Source organism: Zonotrichia leucophrys, chromosome 4, assembly GCF_028769735.1.
Source record: "Zonotrichia leucophrys gambelii isolate GWCS_2022_RI chromosome 4, RI_Zleu_2.0, whole genome shotgun sequence".
Classification (NCBI taxonomy): domain Eukaryota; kingdom Metazoa; phylum Chordata; class Aves; order Passeriformes; family Passerellidae; genus Zonotrichia; species Zonotrichia leucophrys.
In genome coordinates, this window is record NC_088173.1 from 31,169,917 (window position 1) to 31,184,162 (window position 14,246).

The window sequence follows — 14,246 nt, forward strand, 5'->3', positions numbered from 1 at the left end:
CTGTGTTACTTTTTCTTCACTTCACACTCCCTATTTAGAAGTCTAGAGAAAATCATGTGTCTTATGTTATTCATCACAAGCACTATGAACCTTGCTATATTACTTTTTCTTTATCCTTTTCTCTTCCAGATAAACTGTCAGTGCTGGTGCCAAAGGTTTTCCACCGGGCAGAACATGGCTGATGCTCTGCAGTGCTCCCATCTTTCCAGTTGTGGAGTTGATGCTGACAGGGATCAATGGGACTTAGGACTTTGGACCCTAAAAGAAATGCTGTGGGGCAGGGGCAGCTCCCAGGTGGGGGCCTCGTGGCTGGAGTGGATGAAGTCATCTGGAGGTTGGGGATGACAAGGCATGAAGGAAAATGGTTGCTGCAGATGGCAGGGCCGCTGGCCGGAGGGAAAACACTGGGGATAGGTTTCTGTGGACCCATTGAATGCGTGTTGAAAACCCATTTGGATCTCATGATGAATGTAAAAATGTTCTTGGTATACCATTTAATTCAGACCTGCTTGGAGGAAAGTCTCTTGAAATGAGCTGTAGCGGGATTCCCTGGATTTGGTCCTGGACAAGTGAGTTTTGTGGCAGTTGGCCAGAGCTTTGCTGGGGAATGGGTTGGTACTGTGAAGCCTTTAAAATTGCTCCACCACAAAATGGTTGGCTGTGTCCCATGCAGCAATCTTGAGTGGAGGCTGACAGGGAAGCGGGCTGGGAATTGTTTCCTGCCCTGTGTGTTCTCATACGTTGTGCCATGAAGTGGTGAGGACGCGCTGTGATCATGCAGAGACAAAAGCAGGGCAGTCAGTGTGCCTCTGGCACATGCTGTTTCTTATCCCTAGTGTAACCATTATCCCTGAACAGCTGCTGGTCTGCCATGGCTGGCACTGCTGCACTGCCGTTTTGGTACTCTCTGTGCATTGTGTCCACTGGAGCACTAAAAATCTAGATCTTGGTCGTCCTCCTAGGAAAGCCACTCAGGCATCTTTGTGCAGAGATCTGGTAGAACCAGTGTGTGGCTGTGTAGTACAAACTGATCCTGATCCCCCTGGCAGCCATGCTTCATGAGCAGCCGTCTTCCCTCTCCAGATGTGGGAAAGGGCAGGCTGAGCACTGGTACCAAAGTTCAGGTTTCTCCCCCAGCTGTGTGGCTTTGAGGACTTCTAAGATGTTGCTGATAGTTTATGCCCTGCAGCTGAGCCCTGGTAACTGTGCTGTGTGAGTCCTGCTCCATGCAAATATTAATTTAATGTAAATCAATAGGAGGCAGGCATTTCCAGAGCCAGGATCCCTTCATCAGATGCTGGGGGAGGTCTGAGAGATGAGGGACTTAAAATACTTGTGTTAATGTACAGCTCTTAACTCTTTGGGCTGTGATGGCAGACCTGGGGTGGGTGGTACAGGCAGTGCCCACCAGGATGTGAGCTGGCCAGGCCTGCAACCATTGCAAGAGAGTGGTGTGTCCTATTGGGACCTGCTGCAGTTGCACAGATGATATTCCCCTGGTTTCTGATCCTTCAAATGCCAGCCTTGTGCAAGGCTGTAAATCTTCCCATTGGCAAGAACTTAATGCTTGGCAAAGCAGGGCAGCATCCACTCCAGCAGGAGATCCAGAGGCCAGGTAGAAGAAATCAAGCTATGTACCTTTCTTCAGGGGGGAAAGCTGCCAAATAAAAGCTGGCAGCTCAGTCAGCTTCCTGTCTCTTCAGGGTTTCATTCCAGCTTGGGAGGGTAGCTTGGGCTCAGATTTCATGTGTTGACCTGCTACCTCTGGCAATGAACCTCATGTCAGTGAGAATCATTGATTGTGCTTCTGTGTTGCTGTGGATAAACTGGAGACTCAACACTGTCTGTGGTGGCTGGAGAAGGTGAAAAGGAGGTGAGATCTTTGAATGGTGCTCAGGAATAATGCTAGGAAACTCCTTTGTCCTGAGTCTTGCTGCCCATGAACCATGCCTGGTGCAGGCAGAACTTGTGTTAGAGCATTCCCTACTGTCACCTCCCGTGCTGGGTGGCCTTCTCCTCCTGTTTTGCTGCTACTCACCTCTCTTTCCGTTCTCCATAGGAAGAAACTAGCGATTTGTTGCTGTGAAGTTGCGTGGAAACCACATTGTAAAGAAACCACAAACTGGAATCCTTTTCCAGCCGGAGGCCTGTTTCCCAGTGTGCCCATCTGGTCTGGGATGTGTGAGCATTGAAGGAATGAGAGGACAGAGCAGACTGCAAGAGGACTTACAGCCTGCTCCTTGGGACTGCAGCCCTCCTGCCAGGGTGTGCTGTGCCACCTCTGTGGGAGCATTCCCTGGCCTCTGCAGGCACGCAGGCTGCTGCTGTGCACTGAAGCCGTAATGCCAGGAGTGTGGCAGTATGGAGATCAATCTAGTTGGGTCTGTTTAATACAAAACGGTGATTACTCATCCACCCACTGTTTAGTAACTGGTGTAACTGTGTTTTCATCCAAATCTTTTTAATATGCAAAAGCCATTTAATTTTCTATGCAGTTCAGAAACATCTCGCCTTTGCAGTTGCCAGGTGAGAGATCCATGCAGGAGAACCAAACCAAGCGGCTCATAGTACTTTTGATTTTGCTGTCGCTGTTTTTAAGGATGCACACTGGGATCCTCATACAGTGTCCCTTTGCTGAGCTCCTGCCTCAGACCTCACTTAATATCCCTCAGCCCCAGGGATAAGAGCCCTGAATTTTTGAAGGATCTGTCATTTTTCATCAATCAATCCACAAGGAAAGAGGGTTTGAATGCAGTGCCCTAACAGCAGATACCTGAGTTCAGAGTATGTATTACGTTCTAGTTCTTGTCCCTGCTCAGAGAGTGGGATAGGGCTAACCAAACTTAGAAATGACTAAGGCCTCTGTGGAGCACTCTGCAGCCTTTACTGAAGATGTATTATAAAGAGGTCAGAAAGGACTGGGACATCAGCCCTGTGGAGCTGACAATGAATTTAACTCCTTTGGAATAGGAGGAGAGTCTCCTGGCAATCTCCTAGATGCCTCCTTCACCCAAGACGATTGTACTGGTTTTGCTTATTGGTTTGCAGACCCCTTGCTTGACCGGTTTTTGATTTCCTGCTGAAACTGGTTCAGACAGATTGGGAAGCAGAGCTAGCGAGCTGCTTTGCACTCCAGGACTTTCAGCAGCTGGAATATGCCCTGGAGTACCTTGTGTTACGCTCTGAAGCAAAACCTGGGATTCAAAACTGCATCCGTCCAAGCCAAACTCCCAGGATAGCAGCTTTGCCTTCTTCTGGGTCTGTGTAATGTGAGGAATTGCATGTCCCTAAGCAGCATACAACTAGGTAGAGGTGAGAGAGAGTGAGCCCAAAGGGTGATGCTGCACATTTAGGTCATTTTAGGGCTTACAGGAGTACTTGGAGACTTCTGGCAGTTGCAGAGGCTCCTGAGTGATGGGATACCTCTGTTTTAACTTTGCTCTAAGCAAAAAGGTCAGAGAAGTAAGATTGTTTCCAGTCTGCCACAAAGCCAGGATCCCTTTGACTAGTCTCCTTTCATGGCAGTGCTGTTCTTTCTGCATTGTCTGTGCTCTGAGCTTGGGGGATTCAGCTTTGGAAAGCTAAACTGAAATAGAGGCTATCTTGGGATTTTCCCTGCTTTATGGTCTCTCAGATCAGATGGAAGAGAGACTGGGGGCTGCAGAAGCATGGGTCATCTCCCTTGCAGCGTCCCCCATGCCACAGCTTCGTGGTGGCTGTAAAAACTCAGTAGTGTATTTGGGTGCTGCTTTCCCAGGAACTCAAGATGTGCTTGGCTGTGCTGTAGCACTGGAACTTATGTGGGGTCCCTGTTCTCTTTCCCATTGTACCTCTGAGGCAGCTAAAGTTTGTCCAAGCAGTTGAGGCTCCTCTCAGTGAGGAGTTAGATACAGTTGTGTCAAAGGGAACTGCAAATATTACTTAGGAACTCACTAAGTGAGATGAAAATGCACTGGCTCACTCCTGCAGAGCCAGATCCCGGAGCTCAGTTCCTCTCGTGCCCTTTGGATGGGATCTTGGGCTGGCATCCTTGGAACAGCTGTGCCGGGAGGTGGAGATGCTGCACTGCAGTAAGCACAAGAAGAGGCAAGTGAGTGGGCCTCAGTGTAGCACTCATCACACACTTCATGGCTCAGTTCATGGACTGTAACTGCAGGTATTCATATAGTCTACACCACTGGGCAGGACTCTGCGCACACACACATGCATGCCCAGACATACACGCACCACACCCACACTTGCCCACACGTCCTCGCCAAAATGACTGAAAATAAAAGTGATCTCAATCTCCACGAGAATCCTGGCTGTGTGATTTGTTTTTCCTCTTGCAGTGCCTCCTTGGGCTCTCGCTATTGGAGGGTCTGCGCCTAGCTGTAGATCCTTGCTGTAGCAAAGTCATTAAGAGATTTGCCATTGAGTGAATCTGTGCACAGAGCCCCTTATTTAGTATCTGTGAATCACTGCCCACTTCAGCAAGGCAGGTGATTTCTGGAGAACAGCTTTTTTACACACTTTTAAGGTATTTTATGGTTTCGTGAGGCCCACTCAGTGGTTCTCATTGGTACCATGTTGTTTGCATTTGTGTAAAGCTTGGTTTCCTGCTCACGTTCAGAGCAGGTTTTGCAGGCAGAGTAATAAGCAGGTGGTCCTCTGCTTGGCAATGGGAGCCTTTGTGGCAGCACCAGGAGGATGAATTAAAAATGGGAGCAAATCCCTTCCCACTGCTGCCGATTAACCCCCTCTGGCAACTAAGCATCATCACAGCTGCTCACTCACCACCACCTCCTGGTGGGAAGGAAAATAGGGAAAAAGGAAAAAAGTAAAACCTGTGGGTTAAAAGCAGTTTAAGAATGGAAGCAAAGTAAATATAATAATACTAATGATAGTAATTGCAATGAAAGAGAGAGGAATAAAACCCAAGAAAGATTAGTGATGCACAGTACAGTTGCTCACCACTCACTGATGCCCAGCCCCTCCCCCAGTGATGGGGGATGAGCATCAGCAGCTTCCAGTCAACTCCTCCTCCTCCCCTCCATTTATATACTGGGCAAAATGTTCCATGGTGTGGAATATCCCTTTGATCAGTTTGGGTCAGCTGTCCTGGCCATGCTCCCTCCCAGCTTGTGCACCTTCTTACTGGTGGAGCACGAGAAACTGAAAGGCTTTGACTTAGAATGAGCACTACTGGGTAACAACTAAATAATCAGTGTATTATCCACAGTATTCTCATATTAAATCCAAAAAACACAGCGCTGCAGCACTCTCCAGGAAAGCTAACTATCCCAAAAATCAGGACATGCACATATAGCCCCAAGGACGTGTGTGATCTCACTTCTGTCAGCACTCAATGTGGAGGAGACAGACCTCTGTGGCGCACCCACCGGAGGATGACAAATGCTGCACAGCAAATCTTGGGGAGGGGCTGTCATCATCTGCAAGGAGATGCTGGTGTACCAGAGTGAGATGGGAGGCTGAGGCTGGGTGCTGGGGTGCCAGCCAGAGCAGGGCAGAGAGAAGATTCTGCGCTGTTTAGTGGCTGGCGGATGTGGAGGTATTGGCGTGGTTGCTTTAGTTGGGTGCCAATACACATGAGCCTCCATCGGTGAGGGATACTGGGCGGCATTTTGGGACTGTTGGAAGCACTAGCAGAAAATCAACTGACCTGTGATGGACAGAGAGACTTCAGCGCTTTGCCTCCACCTCCTGGCCAAGAAGATCCAGAGAGCTTTACGCGTCTTGTGTCGCCCGCCAAACCCTGCTTGTTGACTGTGGATTAAGGGATATGGGGAACAGCAGGCACGGCAAATTCCCTGGCAGGAAGGGGCTGGGGGTCAACTGCATCCTTCTCGTGCCTGTGACCTGGCACCCAACACACCACGGGTGTCCTAGATCCGTGTTTCGGGTGCTCTGTGCAAAGTCACAGGAGATTATGAAAATGCCACGAGAAGGAGGACGGAGGCATAAATGAGGTGTCTGCCCAGTGTGTGTTTCCCGTAACACGGAGAGCGCTTCCAGCGAGCTGCCGTGACCCCAAACCCCGGGGGCACTGCAGGCGGCAGCCCTGGCGGGCTGAGGCGGGCTCAGGAGGCGGCGGTGCTGCTGCAGAGGGGCAGGGCCGAGGGCTGGCGGGGCAGCGGGGCTGAGGCCGAGGCGGCCAGGCACGCGTGGCACCGGCCCACCGCAGCGTTTGGTGCCACACGGGAACGCCGGGAGCCGCGGCCGCAGCCGCTCGGCTCTCACGGGGCCGCTGCTCCGCCCAGGGGCGGGCTCCGCGCTCTCCCGCCTCCGACGGGCCGCCGTCCCCGCCGCGGTTCCCGCCGCCGCCGCCATGGAGGAGCAGAAAGAGAACCGCCCGCAGGCCGCCCGGGACGAGGTGGCGGCTGCTCCTGCAGCACGCCCGCCGGTGAGTGCGCAGGGCGGCGGGGGCGGTGTGGCCGGGCCGAGCCGAGCCGAGCCGAGCCGAGCTGAGCTGAGCCGGCCCGAGGCCGCGGCCCCGCGCCCGCTCGCCCAGGGGGCCCGGCTGCCCGCCCGCCCGCCTCGGCCCCGGCCCGCCCGGCCCTGCCCCGCCCCGGGGCTCGCCCGCCCGGGGGGCGCCGCCGCTGCCGCACCGCGTGCGGGCCCCACGAAGGCCGCGAGCAGCGGGTGGGAGCCGGGAAGCGCCCATAGTTTACTCTCTCGTTTACTGCTTTGTTTATCTTGCACGCATTGGGCACCGGCCCGCGTGTGGATTCTGGTTAATTCCGTCGTCGAGGGAAATCTCGCTGCTCCTGAAGGCTTTGTCCGTTTGCACCAGAGAACTCCTTCTGCTGAGATTAGGATGCGTGCTCAAGTTGTGTCTCCAAGCGCTGCTGTTCGACATGGCTCTAGACATGGGGATTAGTAGCTCTTCATTCTGTTTGTTGCTGTTTAGGAAAACATTGTTTCAGAGCAGGCTTCAGTATTGATTCTCTTGCCTATCTGTAAACTAGTTCACTCAGTTTGATCGTAAGTGTAACAGTGAGACGCTTTACTGCGACCTGGTGCCAAAACGAGCTGTAAAACGCTCAAGCATCTTGTTTTGAAGTTCTTAAATGACTTCCTGATTTCTCTCTTTTCTAGGGTAGACAACATTGTAGGATCAGTGATCAAGAAACTAATGGCAAAACCTCAGCTGCCAGTTCAAACGACTTCAGCGATCCGATTTACAAAGAAATTGCTATTACCAATGGTTATATCAACAGAATGACCAGAGAAGAGCTCAGGAGTAAACTCGCAGAGTTCAAGCTTGAAACCAGGTGATTTGTAAACATGTTGGTTTATCTTTGAGAGCAGTAGAGTCATGAGGGATGATTTTTTTAAAGCTTAAAAACTCAGCACAAAGTGAAAAGCAGACTCAGCGCCAGACACCAGTTGTTTAATGTGCGATCTTGTTGCAGCTTTTTTGTTGTAGGATTAATGCATGCTGTTTAATGTGTGCTATCTCAACTGGCAACCCAAAGAAATGCAAGAATACATAACTGAAAGGTACTTCTCATCACTTTTTGGTCAAGAGGGAAAGAAGAACTGCTGTGGTTCTCAGGTGTTGCTGCAGACCTTCATCATACAGCAACTTGCTTCAGAACATCCATATTTTTATTTAGTGTACCAGTACAGATCTGATACTTGCTACAAACCCTGGTGATGGGGCTCAGGATTTAATCACTGCAGAGGAGAAGTACCTTTAGAGGGAGAGTTTGCTACTCTGAATATGTATACTAGAAAAATGTGAAAAAATGAATGTACTATAAGCTGGATTCGTGTTCACTGGGGCAGAGGCAAGGGAGTATAGTATAGTTCCTGCTGTACTGGAAATGACCTTCAAGATTAATAATTCTGTGGCCAGGCAAGATATTGAGATATTGTGTATAAGGTCAGCTGAGAAAAATAGTGCGTTGTTTCTGTAGGCAGCAGGAATGAGGAAGTAGTGCTGGGGAGTTGGTTGGTTAAATTAATTTAGTGCCTCATGAGGAGAAAATCTTGCCATGTGAATTTATTTATAGCCACATCTTGAAAAGCAGGATCTTGACCAGAAGGTTTTTCTGACAACTGAAATCTCAAATACTTTAATTGAGTTATTCAAGCTGGATTTAAAATTTAAATTTAGAAAAATCTAAGATGTGGACGTTCAAGATGGATTCTGTGTTGTCACACAATGCCACTGATGCAGAAGGGCCTCAGGCATGCATCACTTCAGTAGAGGGGAATGAATACAGGTGAAGCAGTGCTTCTTCCAGGGCCAGAGGTCAACCAGGAGTAATCTGCAAAGTCTTGAGCTTTGGAAAGGCTTTGGATAGCGAGTCTTGCTGAAGCAGAGGTGACTGCAGAGTGGCTCTGTGCCATGCTTCCCAGTCTGTCTCTGGTGTTGTATTGTGAGGGGTACCACAGCCTCTGGGTTATCCCAGAAGTGGGTTTAACGTGGTGTAGATAATGGGGCTAACACTTCTCTATGAGAAAGCGGAATTCAGACTTCACATGTGCTGCTGTTCAAAATGAGGTTAAGAAGTGTTGAGCTTTCAAATGTTAAATATAGCTTCAGTTTTACAGCAAGGAAATAATTAAACAAGAGTGTGATCTTTGTCACTTTCCCTATTTCTTTAGAGGAGTAAAAGATGTACTGAAAAAGAGATTGAAAAACTATTATAAGAAACAGAAGCTGATGCAGAAGGAACACATTAGTGGAGACAGCTGCTATGACTACATCTGTGTCGTTGACTTTGAAGCAACTTGTGAAGAAGGAAATCCGCCTGAGTTTGTTCATGAAATAATTGAATTTCCTGTTGTCTTGGTAAACACACGTACCCTAGAAATAGTAAGTGATCTAATGTCTGTGTTCGTCTGATGTTTTTTGAAGTAACTTGTTTGCATCAGAAAGTCTAGATTAGTTTCTAAGTAGATGTTGAACTTCATTAAAAATAGCATACTTTTTTTTTTCATAAGGCTTTATCCTCTGTGCCTCTTAGGTACAAACAAAACTTTCTCTTCTGAAAGCATTTTCCAGATGATCATCCAAGTAGATCATTCTCCTGCTGTTGACTCCCTCTATAGATACGAATTTCTCAGTTGTCCATGTATGTTCCCTCCTGCCCTTGCTTTATTCTGTTTTAAGGCCCACAAATCTATTTATGGGACTCAAGGCATTCATCATAATCAAAAAGGATCAATTCTGTGGTCCTGTGTGAGCAGTCTAGAAGACACTAATGCAGAGGCCTGGAAAGGGAGGTTGAGTGAACTCCACTTCTTGCCGGGCTCAGCTGTCTCCACACTGTACCCAACAGCCTGACAGCTGTGTAACCTGATTTTAAACATACTTCACAGGCATTTGGTAGCCTCAAGTGCTCTACTGCAGTACAGCTTTCTTTTAGGACAAACTACCTGCTGCTTAACTGAAATTGAGTCACCCAGTGAAACAGAGGCTGTGCACACACCTCTGACTAATGATTCATTTATGAAGAACTCTTAATGGAAAGAGGATTTCCAGTAGTCATTGTGATGCTACAATAAAGAATTATTAACAGCAGGAAAAGGAGTGTGCAGATTACCAGGATTGTTTTTATGGCTCTTAGAGTGGTTTTTTTTTGTTTGTCCAAAAGGTTGTGTATAACAGCAGGGATTTGGGGCTTTCTTTTTTCCATGAAACTTGCCTTCAGTCTTCACAGTTGTGTTGCTCAGTTTCCCAGAGTGAGATTTTGTTTGTCTCTGCCTGGCTGGCATCCAGAGGCACTTGCCTGCAGCTTCTGAGGTGTGCAGCTGCTTGCTTTCCTTGAATTGCAGGTGAACCTTTAGAGATACCACCTAAAAAAACCTCATGCCTCTCACTTAATTTTAATTACTTTCGCTCTTCCCAAATCCTCTGCTTTTTTGAAGAAAAAAGTCCTTTTTCCCTCTTAAATCCACACTCCCACTCTTTGGTGGCTGCTGGCTGAGAGGAAGGCCATGTTCTGTTTGCAAAGCCACCTGTCCTGTTAGGAATGTGATGGTGGCCAGTCAGGAGGCTCCTGCTGGCTCAGGAGGTGCACATTCCTTTTTGCCTGCAGCAGGACAAGCAGCTGCTGCTGCCTTTGGGCTGCAGGCGAGCCAGAGAATTGCCTTGCAGGCTGCAGAGTGTGCTGCAGCTGAGCCATTGATTCTCCTGTTACAGGAGGACACCTTTCAGCAATACGTGAAGCCAGAGATTAATCCCAAGCTTTCAGACTTCTGCATCAGTCTGACAGGAATAACCCAGGTAATTTGCACTTTTGTTTCTTCAGGAAGAAATAGGAAAAAAAAGGGGGATATGTTGTTGATGTGTTCAGACTGGAAACCTTAAATGGTAGTCTTTCATGGTTATTTTTCTGTAAGGCCTATTCTCTTAATCCTTGTTTTTCCCCTCTCCCAATTATCACAGAGCTGATTTCACTAAATTGGTCATTTTGTTGGGAAGAATATTCTCTTTTTAATTAATGTGGTGAAATTTAATCTTTAGTAGGGCAAAGGACCTTTTGAATTGTATCAGTTCCTCTCCTAATATTTTTGCTCTGAAGAGTGTAGAGTCTTAGGATGGCAATGGCTTGTGATAAGTGACTTAAGAAGCAGCCTGGGAAACAACCTCAAAGGTTTTAATCCAGGTTTAACTGCAGACTAACCTTGTTACCTTTACAGAAGCTATTAGGAGGCTGACTCTTTAGCAGAGCTTTTGTGGTGCTATTTTTTCAGTTTAGAAAAACCTGTCCAGTCATTTGTTAATGTGTAATCTGGTTTTGTAAAGATTTAGATGAAGCCAAGTTTTTAATTGCCCATATACCGATACAGTTGATACACCTAATGCTGAGGGATTTTTTTCTGAAAAAATGTTCCTTACTTTGTTGGTTTTTGGTTTTGTTGTGGGTTTTTTTGTTTTTTTTTTTTTTCCCTTAGGACATTGTTGATAAAGCTGATATTTTTCCTCAAGTTCTGCAGAATGTCGTAGAGTGGATGAGACAACGAGAACTGGGAACAAAGTACAGCTATTCCATGTTGACTGATGGGTATGTCCTTATGCAGCCTTCAGCACAATCTAAAACTGCAAAACCACGTTTAATGTTTGTGAGAGTACTGCTAAAGATGGATCAGGACGCTGCCATTTTGCTGGTTTTATTTTAATTGAAGCTTTTGTTAAAATTGGTAAAGCTGAACTGAACTATTCAGAATGAAGCTTAAATCCATCAGATGGCACCGTTGCTTTCCTAGTGGTCTGTATGCAACAGAGTGATGCTGAAGACTTTATACTTTGTTGCTGCTGTAATTCTCCATTTATATCTAGCACATAATACCTGAAAATAACACTCTGCAATTTTTCATTTTTAACCTATAATTACATTGCTATCTTTGGAAGCAACAGTGAATTAAAAAAAGGAAATGCTAAAGCAAAGCTGATGCAAGACTGGTTATATTACTGGGTCTCTGGAATTCTCCTCCAGAGGAATCCCTTCAGTGAAATTCCTTAAGGAAAACAGGTGCATTAAAATATCTGTTGTAAAAGTGAGGTTGCATAGACAACTAGAAGAGATGGGGGAAAAAAGCTTTACTTTAGCTTGCAGTTTACAAACTTGTTGGGGTGGTTCCCTTCAGGAAGGCAAGCTGCTAAATAAATAGGGTTATAATTTCTTCATATTTTTCATAGAGATCTGATTTCTCATAAAACTTGGTGCAGTCTAGTTTCAATAACCTACCTGAAGTAGAGAGATCAATGCATACCCAAATAATCAGGAAGATTTAAGGTGTTGCTTGCTTCCCCAAGGGCTGTGTAAGCATCTGATTTATTGGCAGTTTTCAGTGTTGATGTGGTAGTTGGTGTGCTGGTTTTTGTCCTAACCCTTGTGGACCTGAAACCATCCTGGTAAAAATCTTGCTCCTGTCATTATTTTTTTCCCCATGATTAACAGATTCATATCAAAAAATTCTTCACCAGGATTACAGCAAATGAGCTTTTCCTGAACTGTTTTCATTCTACTGATCACCAGAGACAAGACAACTTTTAGTTCTACACCAGTGCAATACGTAGAACACAGGATTATATATGACTAATGTTTTCCTCTTTTGACTTTCTAAGATCTTGGGACATGAGTAAATTTTTGAACATCCAGTGCCGTATAAGCCGTATCAAATACCCTTCTTTTGCCAAAAAGTGGATCAATATTCGCAAATCATATGGGAACTTCTACAAGGTTTGTACAAATTGCTGTTTCTCTTACGGGAAGTTTTGGTTTAAAAGTCTAGAGTGACCTGTTGTGCTTGTCATCTCTACTTGTGTAGTATAAAATTATAGTACCTGAACTACTTGCCTGGTGCCTGATTTTCAAATGTGTTTCATGTGCAGATCTCACTTCACTAATTGAAGATCATATAATTACTGCATTTTGATTTTAATCTTGCTTTTAAGAATCGGGTTGTGCTCCTTGAAAGATTGTCTAAAAATGTTATACCAGTCCTCTTAGATCAAGTAGTTCAGCTGAAAAGACTGTCTTGATTTTTTGATTATTTTTTCCTGTTCTCATGCAATACACTACAAAACTAATTTCTCATAGAATCTTGACTTTTGACAGTGTAATGGAGGCAGAGAAAGATTAGGATGTATCTACAGTGGAATCAAATTGTCAAGAGAAAAGTAATACTGAGTTCAGTGCTGGGCCTTATTGCTGCTTTCTGTCAGACTACCATAAAATGAGTTATTGAAGATTCTAGCAAATTCCCGATCAGCCTACACTAAAGTACTTTTTTTGAAAGGGATTTCAGTGTAGGTAATGGTCTTCATTTGAAGGGTTTTTTCATCCTAAATATAACCTCTAGATAAAAGAGAGATTGATATTTAATTAGGGAAGAGCCTTACTTTGTGCTGGACAAATATTGCAGGGTTGCTGTAGGTGTTGCTGATCAGATCCTGTGAAGGCTGAAGGCATTCAGGAGCTCGAAGTCAGTGAGAATCAGGAGCTCGGTGTATCTGTAATCACTTAGAATTTAAAAGGAAAACCAAACTCAGATTGCCTCTGCAATGTCAATGTTTTTTATAAAGATGGTTAAACTTGTCTAGGTCACAGCTTCCACCCTTGCCAGCACAAGTGTATCTTGAGCTGGTGCTGGTCAGAGGCTCTTGACCCAGGACCCAGGTCTAGACAAACTCCTGTTGACTGTTTCTCCTCTGTGAAAATGCGAGTCTCTGTCTCACCAAGGTGCTTTGAAGTTAAATGGTGATCTGACAGAAGGCAACATGAAAGTCATTTGTGACTTAAGTAGGCTTAAAATCTGCATACATTTCTACTGCCCTGTTAGATTAAAAAGACTTGGTACCCAACCTAATCCTTGAATGTTACTCACTTTCTCCATCAGGTTCCTAGGAATCAGACCAAGCTGACAATCATGCTTGAAAATCTGGGCATGAGTTATGATGGGAGACCTCACAGTGGACTTGATGACTCTAAAAACATTGCAAGGATCGCCATAAGGATGCTGCAGGATGGCTGTGACCTGCGGGTGAATGAGAGAATTCACGGGGGACAGCTGATGACAGTCTCCTCCTCAGGCCCCTTAGAGGGAGCCCCTGCTCCACAGATGCCCCGCTACAGAAACTAGCAGCTCAGGGCTCTGCCCCGGGGGCTGCCCTCACATACCCGCTAAAGACTCCAGAGCTTGTTAAATGGGTACCTCTGCCAGCCTGTCTGCCGTGCAGAATCCTAAAGCACCTTACCTAATCATCTCTGTTGAAATAAAGAGGAGCATGGAAGCTGTTTGTCCTTTGAAGCCTATTACAGCAATTTCTTTTTGTACTGGTGACTTCTGCTAGCAGTGAGGTCGATATCTGGAATCCAGACAAAGTGTTAAGCTTTTAAGAAGGTGTAATTTGAGCACCTGCTAAGAGGGATTGGGCCTGTGTGCTGCTGTGCCACCCCAACCTGTGGGCAGTATTTGTTCACTGTGATGTACTCCAATGGTATCCAGCATCTATCTGCTTATTCATTGCACACAAATAAGCCATTCCTGGAAGAACTGAAAGAGCAGTGGTTGGGCTGGCCCTTCCTGATGAGGCACTCTGCTAAGGGTTCCTATGAATTTTTTTATTTTTTACAAAGTCTAGGAGAAATGGGTGTGCATTCATCAGTTCTAAAGTAGTAGAGGAGTACTCTGTTGTTTGAGGTTCTTCTTTAAGGGATATGTTTGTCTGCTTCCCCATCAAATGGAAGATCTGGGTGTTGAATAAAAACTTCATTAATATAGAA

The 14,246-nt window shown here is 46.1% G+C and overlaps 2 protein-coding genes across 6 annotated transcripts in view; both read left to right on the forward strand.

Moving 5' to 3' along the window:
• Positions 1-4,298, forward strand: part of MFHAS1 (multifunctional ROCO family signaling regulator 1) — a 34,862-nt gene extending 30,564 nt beyond the window's left edge. Inside the window, exons 3-4 of one of the 4 annotated variants that reach the window (XR_010439881.1) lie at positions 130-1,873; positions 2,060-4,298. Coding sequence is in view for 1 of the 4 variants with exons in the window: in XM_064711028.1 (XP_064567098.1) it covers positions 130-133 (4 nt within the window). In the remaining 3 variants the exon portion in view is untranslated. Of the gene's footprint in view, positions 1-129 lie in introns of all 4 variants that reach the window. The other 3 variants (XR_010439880.1, XR_010439882.1, XM_064711028.1) reach the window with 3 other exon arrangements.
• Positions 4,299-6,270: 1,972 nt separating this feature from the next.
• Positions 6,271-14,246, forward strand: ERI1 (exoribonuclease 1). 2 transcript variants are annotated; one of them, XM_064711029.1, is made up of 7 exons: positions 6,271-6,403; positions 7,099-7,274; positions 8,617-8,827; positions 10,157-10,240; positions 10,912-11,021; positions 12,086-12,200; positions 13,360-14,246. In XM_064711029.1, exons 1-7 carry the CDS (start codon positions 6,329-6,331, stop codon positions 13,600-13,602), a joined length of 1,014 nt encoding a protein of 337 aa, XP_064567099.1. In that variant the 5' UTR covers positions 6,271-6,328; the 3' UTR covers positions 13,603-14,246. The 2 variants fall into 2 exon arrangements, with proteins under 2 accessions (XP_064567099.1, XP_064567100.1); XM_064711030.1 differs by lacking the exon at positions 6,271-6,403 and adding an exon at positions 6,868-6,984 and having other exon boundaries at positions 13,360-13,748.

Excerpts from the sequence above, each read along its gene's own strand:
- ERI1 (XM_064711029.1), top strand. The coding sequence starts at position 6,329 with ATGGAGGAGCAGAAAGAGAACCGCCCGCAGGCCGCCCGGGACGAGGTG. Across the intron at positions 10,241-10,911 it reads GTCTGACAGGAATAACCCAG|GACATTGTTGATAAAGCTGA; the intron begins GTAATTTGCACT and ends TTTTTCCCTTAG. Across the intron at positions 11,022-12,085 it reads TATTCCATGTTGACTGATGG|ATCTTGGGACATGAGTAAAT; the intron begins GTATGTCCTTAT and ends TGACTTTCTAAG.